Genomic DNA, 13,408 nt, shown 5'->3' with positions numbered 1-13,408 from the left:
TAAATATGGTCTGTAAAGCCATTCTGCTACCCCCTCCCCATCACCAAATTCGTTATTTGTGTCGTTGACTTATATTGCATGGTAATCAAGCCCACTCTCCTCAAGCACATTTATACAGGTAGTATTCCCCCCTCTTCCATTGGGACATTAAAGTCCATAAAGTGAGAATACAAAGCACCCCTGACTTCTGCTGCCCAGGTGCAACCAGTTCCTGCAGTGGTAGCTGAGGGTACTGTTCCAGTGTCCCCTTGCTGTCATAGATCTGTTCAGGGGGAAATGGCTCACCTCTGGCTTCACAAAGGTTGTGAAGAGCACAGCAAGTGACAGTAATGTGAACAGCTTTGATGACACTGGCATCCAAATGGATTTGTGGACACCTCCAATGTGATTTTAATTTGCCATAAGCACATTAAATAGTAATTCTAAAGCTGCTAATTAAACCCTCTTTTTGCCAGGGCCTCTGAAATAAGGGTACAGTTGGGCATTGTGAACTTTCTGGATGTTGACATTCATAAAAATGCCTTTATGGTCCACTAGTGCCTGTATAACAATGGAGTAGTACCTTTTGCGATTTATGTACTCATGTGGTCCTTAAGAAGGGCAAACTATGGGTACTTGAGTCCCCTCAATAACCATGGCATAGTTAGGAAACCCCATTCCCTCAAAATTAGTAATTTTGTCAGGAATATCTTTAATGCCTATCTCCTTGAGGTAAATGAGACACCTGATTGCCTCAGAAACCTCCGCCGCCACCACCTTATCCACCGTCGACTTTCCAAACTGGTTGGCAATTAACCTGTAGCAGTTGGGTAATTGGCTTCCAGACAGTTATAGCAACCCACTTTTGGACTGGCAAAGGTGACCTCCAAGGTGTGTCTTTACACTTGAGGATGGGGACAAGCTGCTCACAAAGCTCCAGAATTTTGGCTTTCTTCATGCAAAAGTTCTGGACCCACTGCTGGTCATCCCGGGTATGCATGATGATGTGATCCCACCAATCTGTGCTTGTGGCCCTGTACCAGAAGCAGTGGTCTGTGTGGGATGGCATCAGCGGCTATGCCAATTACACTGCTCTACAGCCAAAATGCTTCTGAAATAAATTGTCAAACTTTACTAATTCTGGGTCACTGAGAACGAAAATGATGCTTAAAATTGTTGATTGGCTCTAGTTTTCAAGATATGCTATTGGGTCAGTATATACGACCCTTGACTTGGGAATGGCGGAGGATAAGTGAGTTATAAAGGGAAGGGATCTCAATTTAAACCAGAAATGACTAAAATACATCTTTGACTGGATCTATGAATAAATCTATGACTGGGTTTGGACAGTACTTGCTTTTTAGGCAAAACAATGAATGATGCAATCTGAAGCTGGTATTGCGTCATACATGATATGAATTGCATCATGTTATTCCTAGAAGTCATGGATGATGCAATCATAACGAAGCTTACATCACTCTGCTGAACAAATTGCCCTATATCAGCTCTAGAAACATAGTGTCGTGCTCTCTTATTTGTCAGTGTTTGATTTTGCAAAGGGACTCATTTCTGTTTAGCCAAAGTGAGCAGAGATGCCTCGTACTTGTGTGAACAGTGCAGATAACTTCTGCTATGTTTGTGATGAAGTGACTTTTGCATCACAAAAGCGCAGTATAACCACTATAGTTAAGAAAGCCTATCACCTTTATTTTGGCTGCAAAATTGGAGATCAGGACAAGAGGTGGGCCCCACACATATGCTGCAACACTTGTGCAACAAATCTTCGCCAGTGGTTGAACAGGAAAAGGAAATCTATGCCTTTTGCAGTGCCAGTGATTTGGAGAGAGCCAACAGATCATACTAGCAATTGTTACTTCTGCATGGTGCCTCCAGTTGGGAAAGGTGTGTCAAAGAAGAAAAAGTGGACTGTGCATTATCCAAACATTCCATCAGCTATACGCCCAGTACCCCACGGAGAAGGACTGCCGCTTCCTGATGCACCAGAATCATTCTCACTTGAGTCAGACGAGGAAGAGGATGAAACTTCTGGTCCTGAACCATCAATGTCACAGGACCCACATTTTCTCCCATCCTCCTCCTCTGAACCACACCTCATAACACAAGGTGAACTGAATGACCTTGTCAGGGATTTGGAACTACCCAAGAGTAAGGCAGAGCTGTTGGGCTCCAGACTACAGCAGTGGAATCTCCTGGCAGGTGATGTTAGGGTTTCCATGTTCCGTGACCGGCAAAAGGATCTTGTCCCATTCTTCTTCATGGAAGGTGATCTTGTAGCCTGCAACAACATCGATGGTGTGATGGCAGCCCTCAACATCGTTCACGATCCAGATGAGTGGACACTGTTCATTGATTCATCGAAGACGAGTCTTAAAGCTGTTTTACTGCATAATGGCAATGTTTTGCCATCAATTCCAGTTGGTCATGCAGTCCATATGAAGGAAACCTATGACAACATGAAACAACTTTTGAGGTGCATAAACTATGACCAACATCAGTGGCAGCTTTGTGGCGATTTGAAGGTTGTTGCTCTCTTGCTTGGTCTGCAGACTGGATACACAAAGTACTGCTGTTTTCTCTGCGAACGGGATAGTCATGCAAGAGATTCCCACTACATCAAGAAAGATTGGCCACTCCGACAGTCATTGGAGCCTGGGAGGAAAAGTGTTCAGTATCCACCACTTGTTGAATCAAGGAAGATTTTGTTACCACCCTTACACATCAAGCTGGGTCTGATGAAGAACTTTGTCAAGGCCATTGACAAAACACAAGCAGCTTTCAAGTACCTCCGTGGAAAATTTCCAAGGTTAAGTGAAGCTAAGATAAAGGAAGGTGTCTTTGTTGGTCCTCAGATTCGTGAACTTCTTTGAGATGATGCATTTGACCATGCACTGCGTGGCAAGGAAAAGACGGCATGGAAAGCCTTCCAGTTAGTGGCAATAAATTTTCTCGGAAACAACAAGGCAGACAACTACAGGTTGTTGGTGGAAAACCTCCTCAAGGCATACAAAAGCCTTGGTTGCAACATGTCACTAAACATACATTTTTTGCACTCTCATCTAGATTTTTTTCCCACCGAACTGCGGAGCAGTGAGCGACGAGCACGGCGAGCGATTTCACCAGGACATTGCAACAATGGAGAAACGCTATCAGGGCAAATGGAGCCCATCAATGCTTGCAGACTATTGCTGGACAGTGACAAGAGATGCTCCATTTAATGAATACAAGAGACAAGCCAAGAAGCGCCGAGTAGACACTGAATAGGACTAAACTATGTACAGAATAGTTTTTTGCCTTTTGTTTCATAATCAATTGTATTTATATAACCCTTTTGCTGATTTTTAAAGTGTTACATAAACAGGACAGGTGAAATATTATCTTGTAAAGCAACCATAAACACATGAAAAGACCTAGGTTTACAATTTATGATTAAAACTCTACTATCTACACAATATACATAGACATCAAATGTAAAAACTTAAATATCTTAGAAACAGTAGCCAATCAGTTGTTTTAATTGTCATATTTGAATTCAGCACATCAAAATACATAATAAATAGCACATTTTATCTCTGAAGCAGACGACTTCTCAAAAATTGCAGACCAGTGTTATAGCATCTGCCAGTATGAGTCTGCGATGGGGGTTGGAGGGTGGTACTCTGCTGCCTCGAGTGTTGAGTGCAGTGGGTACTGGGAGTCTGCAGGGCTGGACTGTGATGGGGCAGGAGTAGAATGCAGCGGGTACAGACTGGAGCCAGGAGGTTGATAAGAGTTTGTTGGCATTGTCTGGGGGGCTCTTGGGAAAGAGTTTTGCGACAGTGGCCGCAGGGGAGGGCGGGCGCAGAGCTGCTCGGTTTCCAGTGCTAGTAGCGCCTGAAGTGTGTCCGCTCGGTGATCCTTAATGTTTGAGAGCTGCTCCGTGGCTTTGTTCTGGCGTGCCGCGTTCTCTTTTCGGTCCCTCTTCTCGTTGTCCTGCCACTCCTTCGATTCTTGTTTTTCGGCTGTGGAGTGCATCATGACATCACGCAGAAAGTCCTCCTTAGTGTTTAGTGGCTGCTTTCTAATTCTTCGCAGCCGTTCAATCGGCGATAACAAAGAGTGATGCTGGGCTCACAAGGTCATCCCGGGGAAGCCAAAATGCAACATTTTACAGAAGTAGTATTGTTTGCAACACAGAGGCCACCGATTTAAAACACAGACACTATTCAAATATCTGTCACTAACTGACTGACCCCAGGCAAGAGCACATGAGCCACAAGACCCTCAAAATGGTGAGTAACCGCAGGGGCAGGGGAAATCAGTGTTTTGAGGACTGTATTGTAGACTGAGCACGTGGCTCTTGGGGAGCGCCAGCATTGTAGGGAGAGGCCTTATACTCATTCCTGTCCCCACATTTTCCAAAGGTTGTGTTCATTATGGAAGATATCTCACTGCTGAGGGTGAGCAGGGAATCAAGGGAGGGTCTTCTCCAAGATTGCAGCTTCCGCCCTGGCCCTCCGCCAGTGACGGCAGAGTGGCGCGCAAAAGTTACCCTTAATGGGGCAAGGAACAGTAGCTCCGCCAAAGAACCTGTGGCAGTGGATTGCCCAGTATCTCCATGAGAGTTTCGTGGAGATCTCTGAGGCAGATTCCTGTGAAGTGAGGGAGTCAATCAACACCCTGTTCCACCGCTCAGACTGGGCATGTAGGGGTATGCGCATCATACAGACACAAGCCTGCTTTCTGCAACCCTGCTGCCCCCAACAACTCGCTTCAGCGATTCCCAAAATCAAAGCCACGTACCAGGGACCTCCTTTCTTGTTTGCGCTTCACCAAGATCCGACTGCTGTGACTGGCTATCCTCCTCCGGGGTAGAGAAGAGCTCCTGGCTGCATGCATCTCTGACCTCCGAGTCGTCCGCTGCCTCTGGGTCCCCCTCCACATCCTCTTCCAAGATTTCCTCCTCCTGGCTCGGTCCACTCTCAACTGGCATACAAGCCACCAAAGTATTCACAATGTCCTTCACAGTGGAGGTGGGGTTGCCACCGAGTATTGCGTCCAGCTCTTTGTAGAACTGGTAGCATGTGGGCGGAGCGGCAGTTTGCCTCCTGCGCCTTGTGATAGGCGTTCCGGAGCTCCTTCAGTTTGACCCTGCACTGCAGTGTTTCCCCGTCATGGCCCCTTTCTGTCATGCTTTGTGAAATCTGTATCATAATTCCTACGGCTGGAACACAGCTGGGACTGGACAGCCTCCTTTCCCCAAATGCTGATGAGGTCCAGCAGCTCGACATTGCCCCAAGTAGGGGATCGCCTGGAAAGATGCGCTGAGATCATTACAAGCATCACCGAGCAAACAGGAAAGGGACTTTCAAAAATTTCCAAGGAATTTAAGGACTGGGGCTCACAGTTGGTCACCTGAGGGCAGGGCAGTAGAGTTCAAACGGATGACCAGAGAGGCGAGAACAAGCATTGTGGGACAGCTCCCAGAGGCCAATTGCAGCGCTGTAATCGACCAGGGTGTCTACACTGGCATCACAGCACTGTACCCCGGTGCAGAAAGCTGTACGCCTCTTGTTGGGGTGGCTTTTTTACAGCGCTGCAACTGTGCAGTTTTTGCGCACTAAGTGGCTTGGCAGTGTGTACACCTCGGGAGTTACACCGCAGAAAGCTGCTTTACTGCGCAGAAACTTGCCAGTGTAAACCACGCCTAAGTGATCAAGAGACTACACTAATGGTGATGAGACAATGAGAATGTCTGAGCATTATGCTGCCTCGAGGGGACAATTTACCTTTGAGTCTGGATTTAGTATTCCTGAATGTTGTGCCCAAGAGGCCCATTGAGTTTCCGTGGGCCAGCAACTATCAACGCTAATTTCTGCTAGAATAAAAGAACAGACCTTAAATTCTTCTGTGCAGTAAAGCAGCAAAAATAAACAAAACCCTTGAATACAGTCAACTCTTTTTTAAATGAAACTACAAAAGGAATAAATTTACACTTCCTCAAAGATGAAAATACATTAAAAAATCTAATTAAAAGAATCCAGTAGACTTATTTCCTGTCTACCAAACTGTGTGTTCAAAACAGCAGAATTTTTTGCGTATGTGTTTAAAGGAATAGGTATGTTAGAACAATGACTTTGTTGCAGCTTTTATAATGTATTAATATTTGAGATAGCTTGTCCTGTCTGCATGGTCCTTCCCCTAGAGGGGCTAGTGTCCTACCATCCTAAATAATTCTTTAAAGGAAACGCTATAAGTCCAGTTCCAGGGAACTTTTTTCCTCATTTATTCTAGTTGTTATACTCTTGTCTTAATTGTAACCTTTAGGCTATCTGATACGAATTCTTAGAAACAAATAATCCCAGATGCCTTTTGAGGTGGTTATATCTTTAAGAATGCTTATTTCTGGTACGGCTCTATACATCTGCTAAACACCTCAGTGCAAGGTAATGGTGTTTGGGCACATGAAGAGTACTTTATGGTATGGTATGTTCGTTAAATATTCCAGGGTAGCAGAATCATAAATATTCTAGAACAGATTGCCATAATCAGTGTTTAAAAAAAAAAAAAAAAGGGGGGGGGGGAATAGAAGCTACTGCTCAGTGCCTGTTCAATTATACCACTCTAGTAAGCTCCCATCAATTATGGAGTATTACAGCTCTCCGTCAGGAATCTAATCACTTTACAATTAGCTTTAACAGTAGCACTGTGTGGAACCAATAAAGCTTCCATATTTATAGCGACAATGTAATGTGAAGTTATAACCTCCATGCCATAGTGTTTTGGCACATCTGAGCTTCCCTTCTGACAAGTCTAGTTCTTTGCTGGAAGGGAGGATTACCACAATGCAGGATATTGGGATGACCTCTTAAAAAGGCTGAAAAAAGATGGTAGCATTATTTTTTAAAATGTACTGGTAGCTGAGATGTACTGACTCAGTAGAAACAAAATACAGATGTATCCACAGTTCTGTCTTCAAAGGATAATGCTTATAACCAAAAATTAAGTTAACACAAACACCAGAGAGAGAGAATTTGGCCTAGACCTACAACCATTTCTGCAGAGCACTATTTTCCTATTACAGCCTATTACAGCCTCCCCTCTTTTTTTTTTTCCAATGCAGCAAGTTTCTAGCACTCAATTGCTGCACACCTTCTCTTCCGCAAATGCTTCGGCAACCATCCTCTTCACTGGGGACAAGGCAGTGCCTTTCAAGAAGTCACTATCTGGAAGCTCATGGCACTTGTACATAATTTAAAACATACAAAGTTAATAATTCTTTAAGTAGATGCAGCCGTGTATTCCACTTTGATGTGGGTGTGCTCAGTGGACTGAAGCTGGAGAATTTTGCCTAGCAGTACCTGTAGGAAGTAGTTCTCAAGCCACATGGAGACTAACATGGTATTTTAACAGCTATGTTCAAATTTTATAACTTATAATTAGGGCCCTACCAAATTCACGGTCCATTTTGGTCAATTTCACTGTCATGGGATTTTAAAAGTCATTAATTTCATGATTTCAGCTATTTAAATCTGGAATTTCACAGTGTTGTAATTGTAGAGAACCTGACTGAAAAAATAGTTGTGGGGTGGTCGCAAGGTTATTATAGTGGGGGTTGCGGTATTGGTACCCTTAGTTCTGCGGTGCTGCTGGCAGTGGCACTGTCTTCAGAATTGGGCAGCTGGAGAGCAGTGGCTGCTGGCTGAGAGCCCAGCTCTGAAGGCAGAGCCGCCGCCAGTACTGGGCAGAAGTAAGGATGGCATGGTATGGTATTGCCAAACTTACTTCTGTGCTGCTGCCTGCGGAGCTGGGCCTTCAGTCAACAGCCGCCACTCTCCAGCAGCCCAGCTCTGAAGGCTGCAGTGCAGAAGTAAGGGTGGCAAGGTACGGTATTGCCACCCTTACTTCTGTGCTGCTGCTGGCAGGGCGCTGCCTTCAGAGCGGGGTACCTAGCAGCGCAGAAGTAAGGGTGGCAATAGCATGACCCCCATGCAACTCCCTTTTAGGTCAGGACTCCCAATTTGGGCAACACTGGTCTCCCCCCGTGAAACCTTTATAGTATAGGGTAAAAGCACACAAAAGTCCAGATTTCATGGTCTGTGAATTTGGTAGGGCCCTACTTATAATATATATTATAAACCATAGTGGCAGCTGGTGGTGACACCTATACTTAGATTGAAGAGCACTTAATTATAAAAGATTCTTGTGACTCTTTTAGAGAAGCTGTTACACAGAGGTGGGCAAACTACGGGCCGCATCTGGCCTGCGGGACCATCCTGCCCACCCCCTGAGCTCCCGGCCAGGGAGGCTAGCCCCCGGCCCCTCCCCTGCTGTCCCTCCTACCCCACAGGCTCAGCTCACTATGCCGCCAGCGCTCTGGCCCGCTGCTCCTACTGGGCAGCGCGGTGGTGTGGCTGGCTCCGGCATGGTAAAGGGGCGGGGAGTGGGGGGTGGTTGGATGGGGCGGACGTTCTTGGGGGGGGGGGGGGTCGGGGAACGGGGGGGTTGGATAGGCATGGGAGTCCCGGGGGGCCAGTCGGGGACAGGGAGCAGGGGGGCTTGGATGGGTCGGGGCTTCTTGGGGAGAGGTAGTTGGGACAGGAAGCAGGGGGCGGTTGGATAGGTTGGGAGTTCGGGGGGGACGACAGTCGGGACAGGGAGCAGGGGGTGGTTGGATAGGCGTGGGAGTTACAGGGGGCCTGTCGGGGCGGGGGTGTAGATAGGGGTCGGGGATAGGGAGAAGGGGGGTTAGATGGGGGGTGGGGTCCCGGGGGGGGGCAGTTAGGGGCGGTTTGGGGATAAGGAGCGGGGGGCTTGGATGGGTCGGAGATTCTGAGGGGGGCAGTCAGGGGACAGGAAGTGGGAGGGGGCAGATGGGGGCGGGGAAGGCTGTTTGGGGAGGCACAGCCTTCCCTACCCGGCCCTCCATATAGTTTTGCAACTCCGATGTGGCCCTCGGGGCAAAAAGTTTGCCCACCCCTGTGTTAACACATCTGCTGCCAGGTGATGCAGTTTGTCCTGTCATTCAAACTGAGTAGAATACGTTTGGGGAAGGTTTTTAAAATTGTAAATAATGGTTTTAAAATAGTTATAAATATCTTGATAATACATACAGTAGCCATTCTTTGAAGTTGTTAGCAGTGCAGGTGTGCTCAAGTATTTTCACTGCAGCTAAGCTTCAAAGACCCAGTGTCTTTGAAGCAAGAACAAACTAACTTTATAGAGAAGCTAACAACTTTTGCTGTGTTCATGGAACTGGTATGTCTTGTTTCTTTTAAACTTTGTATGACTATTTGGGCTGGGGGAAGATGGTGGAGGTTGAGTGCAATTCAAATAGTGCACCATGCAGTTGTTGTGCATTTAATCTGGAATATTTGCTCATTCTGATCTGAGATTTATCACTGTAGTTAGCCAAACTGTTTTCTTTTAAACAAACAAACAAACCAAAAATTACCCCAAACAAACCTGTCTCCACCCAACCAACACACTTTAGCATGTTTCAAAGACCCATAGTCCAGGACATAACTTCAGTCTTCAGAATGATTGCATTCAAAAGTAAATCTAAACCAGCAAACCGCTTTCTCCACAAACTTGACAGGGTCAAATTATGCTTAGTGACTTGCTACTTTTTCATATGATCCCACTGCCTTCATTTGAAAGACAAGAAGCTTTCAGGGGATCCACATTATGTTTTTGGCCAGAAGGCAAGTTTTGCCTACCTATGATGCCTCCTAGTATGTGAAGCTATTCTCTTTCCCCCTTCTTCTGTTCCTTCTTCTATTTCTATCTGAATTAATTACTTCTCACTCTCCTCCCTCCCCCATGAAGGTCTAATATAAATATTGGTCCTGTACATAACTTTTCCTTTTCTCTTCTTCCTACCTAGAATCTCCATCAATGTGTCACTCTTGCAGTATTGCAAGAGAGGTTTTATTATATAACCTTGGAGTTATTGTGCTTTCTTGGGTTTCTTGGCTGTCTAATAAAATGCTGATACTACAAACAAAAATGCATTTTGATATATTATAGTTGTAAAGGTAAAACTTAATTTGAAAAATAGTTTAATGTGTATATATATCTCATGACAAATGTGCATCGGTGTCTCATCCACAAATTTTATTACTTAAAGCGGTTTCATAATTAAACATGCTCTTTATTTGCAATTACTGCTTCTTGTTAAAATAATTTGGTAAACACATTTTTAAAGGTTAATATATTTTAAATCTTCTTGTATTTTAGTAATAATTGAGTCTCTGAAAGGCCTACCTCCAGTAAATGAGGAAAGCATCATTTTTAAAGGAGATCGGCATGCAGCAGGAAAGGTGTGTGAAACACAAAAGCTATTATATTGTATTGCAGTTTGTTCTGTAAAATAATATTTGCTAGGTTACTTTGATAGCTCTTTTTAGTTTAGAGTGTGACTATTTTTGCATATGTTTTTGAACACCTAACCTATGTATCTTGCATTTAACAGACGGTATGTGTAATACTAGAATAATTAACCATACTTCTAATACTTTCAAGGAAAAAAGTCTTAGTGTTTTTATAAAACTCAGTTTTATAAAACTCAGTTTTATAAAAAGACACTTCAGAGTTATACTTGTAAATGAAAATATTTCTTAAAGGGACACAAATTTCAAATCATGCATATATGAATATTTTACCTTTTTCTTACAAGTTACATTCAACATAACTGTAAATGAAACATCACAGTTTTTTTGTTTTATTTTGTGCATTTGACAGCGTTTCTCTGTAGCAGGGTTTCTCAAACTAGGGTCTGTGAGGGTACTCCAGGGGGTCAGCGAGTCATGTCTGGGGCCACCAGCCCCGCTGATCAACTCTTCCCCCTCCCTCCCAGCGCCTCCTGCATGCTGTGGAACATCTGTTCAGCGGCTTGCAGGAGGCGCTGGGAGGAGCGGGGAGGGGGTGTGTTCGGGAGAGGGGGTGGAAAGAGGAGGGGCAGGGGTGGGAAGAGGTGGGGTGGGGTCTTGGGGGAAGGTGTGGAGTAGGGGTGGGGCCTGGGGCTGAGTGGGGGGCTTGGGGGTCTGCAAAAGATTTTAAATCAAAATTGGGGTACTTGGATTGCTAAAGTTTGAGAACTGCTGCTCTATTGTCATTTTCACTGTAGTCCATTTCCCCCTCTTGTTTATGTGGGAATTGGACAGCAATGGGGAAGAAGCACCTTTTTCCCCCCAAAAAAAGAAAAGGTTTGAAAATTACAGACATTGATTTTTTTATTGTGGGGTTGCACCAGTGAAACTCTCTCCCATTTTATTTTAAACTGACTAGATTTCAAGATTTTTGTCCTTTAAAGAATTACAGGACAAGATAAGAGTGTCTGCTGTGGTTTGATTTCAGGCATGTAAAAATGATCTAAAAGTTAGCTCTTTTGGCAGTAAATGGGCATTGTGCAGGGAACTAGGAAAAGTTTGGAGAGAGTAGGATCTACTCCTAAACTGTAGGAAAGGTATGGGGTGTTTTTAGATCTCTGCTGCTGTTTTAACCTTGGGCTAATGTTGTATTATTCAGGTATAATCAGATATATTATCTGAGAAAATTGGCTAATAAACATCAGTTGCTTATGAAGGGTGATTTAGAGGGCTTTCTCCCTGGAAAATTTCAAAATTCGGATGCAAACAATGAAGGTGGATGTTTGGGAATTTTTTTTTTTTTTTTAAATTAACTTTTTTATAATGGAAAGAGTTAGGTTGCTTCTGGCTCCTGCTATAATAGTCTGTATAAATTAAGACTGAATGCACATTTCCTATTTAAAAATAAAATAGTGAAACCTCTTTATCAACACTTAGTATTGACATTTAACTACTAGCAAGCTTACTGTATGATTTTAGGAATGTGAGTCTTTGTGTAGTCAGGAACTATCTGTAGCTCTCTTCGGAGTAGGGATCCCAACATTGGTCAACAACTTTTCAGAAGGCAAGTTCCTGATCATAGGAAAGAAAATGTGGTAGAAGGGTCAGTAGGGTTTTGTTTCCACCAGTCTGAGTCAGCTGCCTGTGGAATAATGGACTCTGACACATGCAAAGGAGAAGGAGTTTTTCTGTGTTTTCTTAAATAGAAAACAGACCTATACTTGATGCAGGGGTGTGTGTGTGCGTGGGAGAGGTTTCAGGGTACCAGTTCCAGGTGCTTGATTCTAAGGGTCTGCTTTGGCTTTAGAATTTAGAACTGCCTGACACCTACTGTAAAATTTATACCAATGATGTAGGGGCTTTGATGGACGTCACATGATTAGCAGAGCTACAGCTTTTCAGTGGCATGGGGAAAAGAGATTGTGCTTAGAGCTGGGTGGGAAATGGTTTTCCCATGAGATTTCAGAAACTTTTCTACTCTGCAACAGGACAAAATCAAGACCTTTCAAAATGTTTAATAAAAAGTGAGAGGTCTCTTCTCCACCCTCCCCAGTCCCATGTGAGTGCCATAATCACTATAGTCAGCCAGTCTGTCTGGCCCATTGAATATAGCATTATTTATACAACGTGGGATAAATTGAGGACTTGAATCTGGGCCTCTCAAATCACCGGTGAGTGTCCTAACAACCAGGCTATTGGCTTTTCTGGGGTGGGATTTTTTCTTTGGTTTAAACCAGAAAATCCATCCTAGACCTGAGAAAAATTCCCAACAAAAGTTTTCTTAAAACAGATACGTTTCATTTTCTGATGGAAAAACCGTGATGTTGAAAAAATTCTTGACCAGCTGTTGTAATAGTGCCTTCCATCTTAGAGTGTATGCTATGCACTCCCCTTTTCTGGCTAGCATGGAGAGTATAGGGCTCTGGTACCTTCTTTCTCCTCTCCAAACCTTTGCAGAAACTATCACTATTAGGGGCACTAGTTCTTCAGAGTTCTTCTGTTTGGTAAGTCAAAGGATTTCTGTCATGCCTGACCCCTGGCATGGTTCCTTGTAATCTCACTTCCTTACTGTATATTTGTTTCTAGACACATGTGGCTAGGTGTTTCTCTACTAAATTTCAGTATGCTTATCAAGACTTAATTCAGACTTCAGTTTTTCCTCAGAACTCAGTGAAAACTTTGAAGCCATCTAATTGCAGAACAAATTTAAGTGGGTTTTTTAGATTAAATTGTACTTTCCCCTATATTTGATACCTACTTGAAAAGAAAATTATATCCATTTTTTTTTTACACAGGGAAGGAAATGGTTCTTGAAAAATACTTTCTTTAAAAATTGCTACCTTCCAGTTGAATAGTAACAATTTGTGGCTGTATCTGGTAGAAGCCAGAAATGAAAAACCCAGGAGTCTGTAAAATAAGTTTCCATTCTGCTTTTATACTTAAAATGTTTCTGCACATTGTATACTGTCTGTACAGTGAAGGCTTTCTCTGGGTTGAACAAGCAACGAAGTGTAAAGGAAGGAGATTTTTACAGTCTGTTACTTCTCATCAAGATAGTGGTT

The 13,408-nt window shown here is 43.8% G+C and overlaps 1 protein-coding gene across 1 annotated transcript in view; it reads left to right on the top strand.

Annotated features, from left to right (window-relative positions):
* The window catches only part of NAF1 (nuclear assembly factor 1 ribonucleoprotein), a 76,562-nt gene that overhangs the window by 36,016 nt on the left and 27,138 nt on the right, over positions 1–13,408 (top strand). The window contains exon 4 of the mRNA XM_065405525.1: positions 10,216–10,298. Coding sequence (XP_065261597.1) covers positions 10,216–10,298 — 83 coding nt within the window. The remainder of the gene's footprint in view (positions 1–10,215; positions 10,299–13,408) is intronic.

This window comes from Emys orbicularis, chromosome 5 (genome assembly GCF_028017835.1).
Source record: "Emys orbicularis isolate rEmyOrb1 chromosome 5, rEmyOrb1.hap1, whole genome shotgun sequence".
Taxonomy (NCBI): domain Eukaryota; kingdom Metazoa; phylum Chordata; order Testudines; family Emydidae; genus Emys; species Emys orbicularis.
Note: the sequence above shows the minus strand (reverse complement) of the source record. Positions and strands in the feature narration are given on the sequence as shown.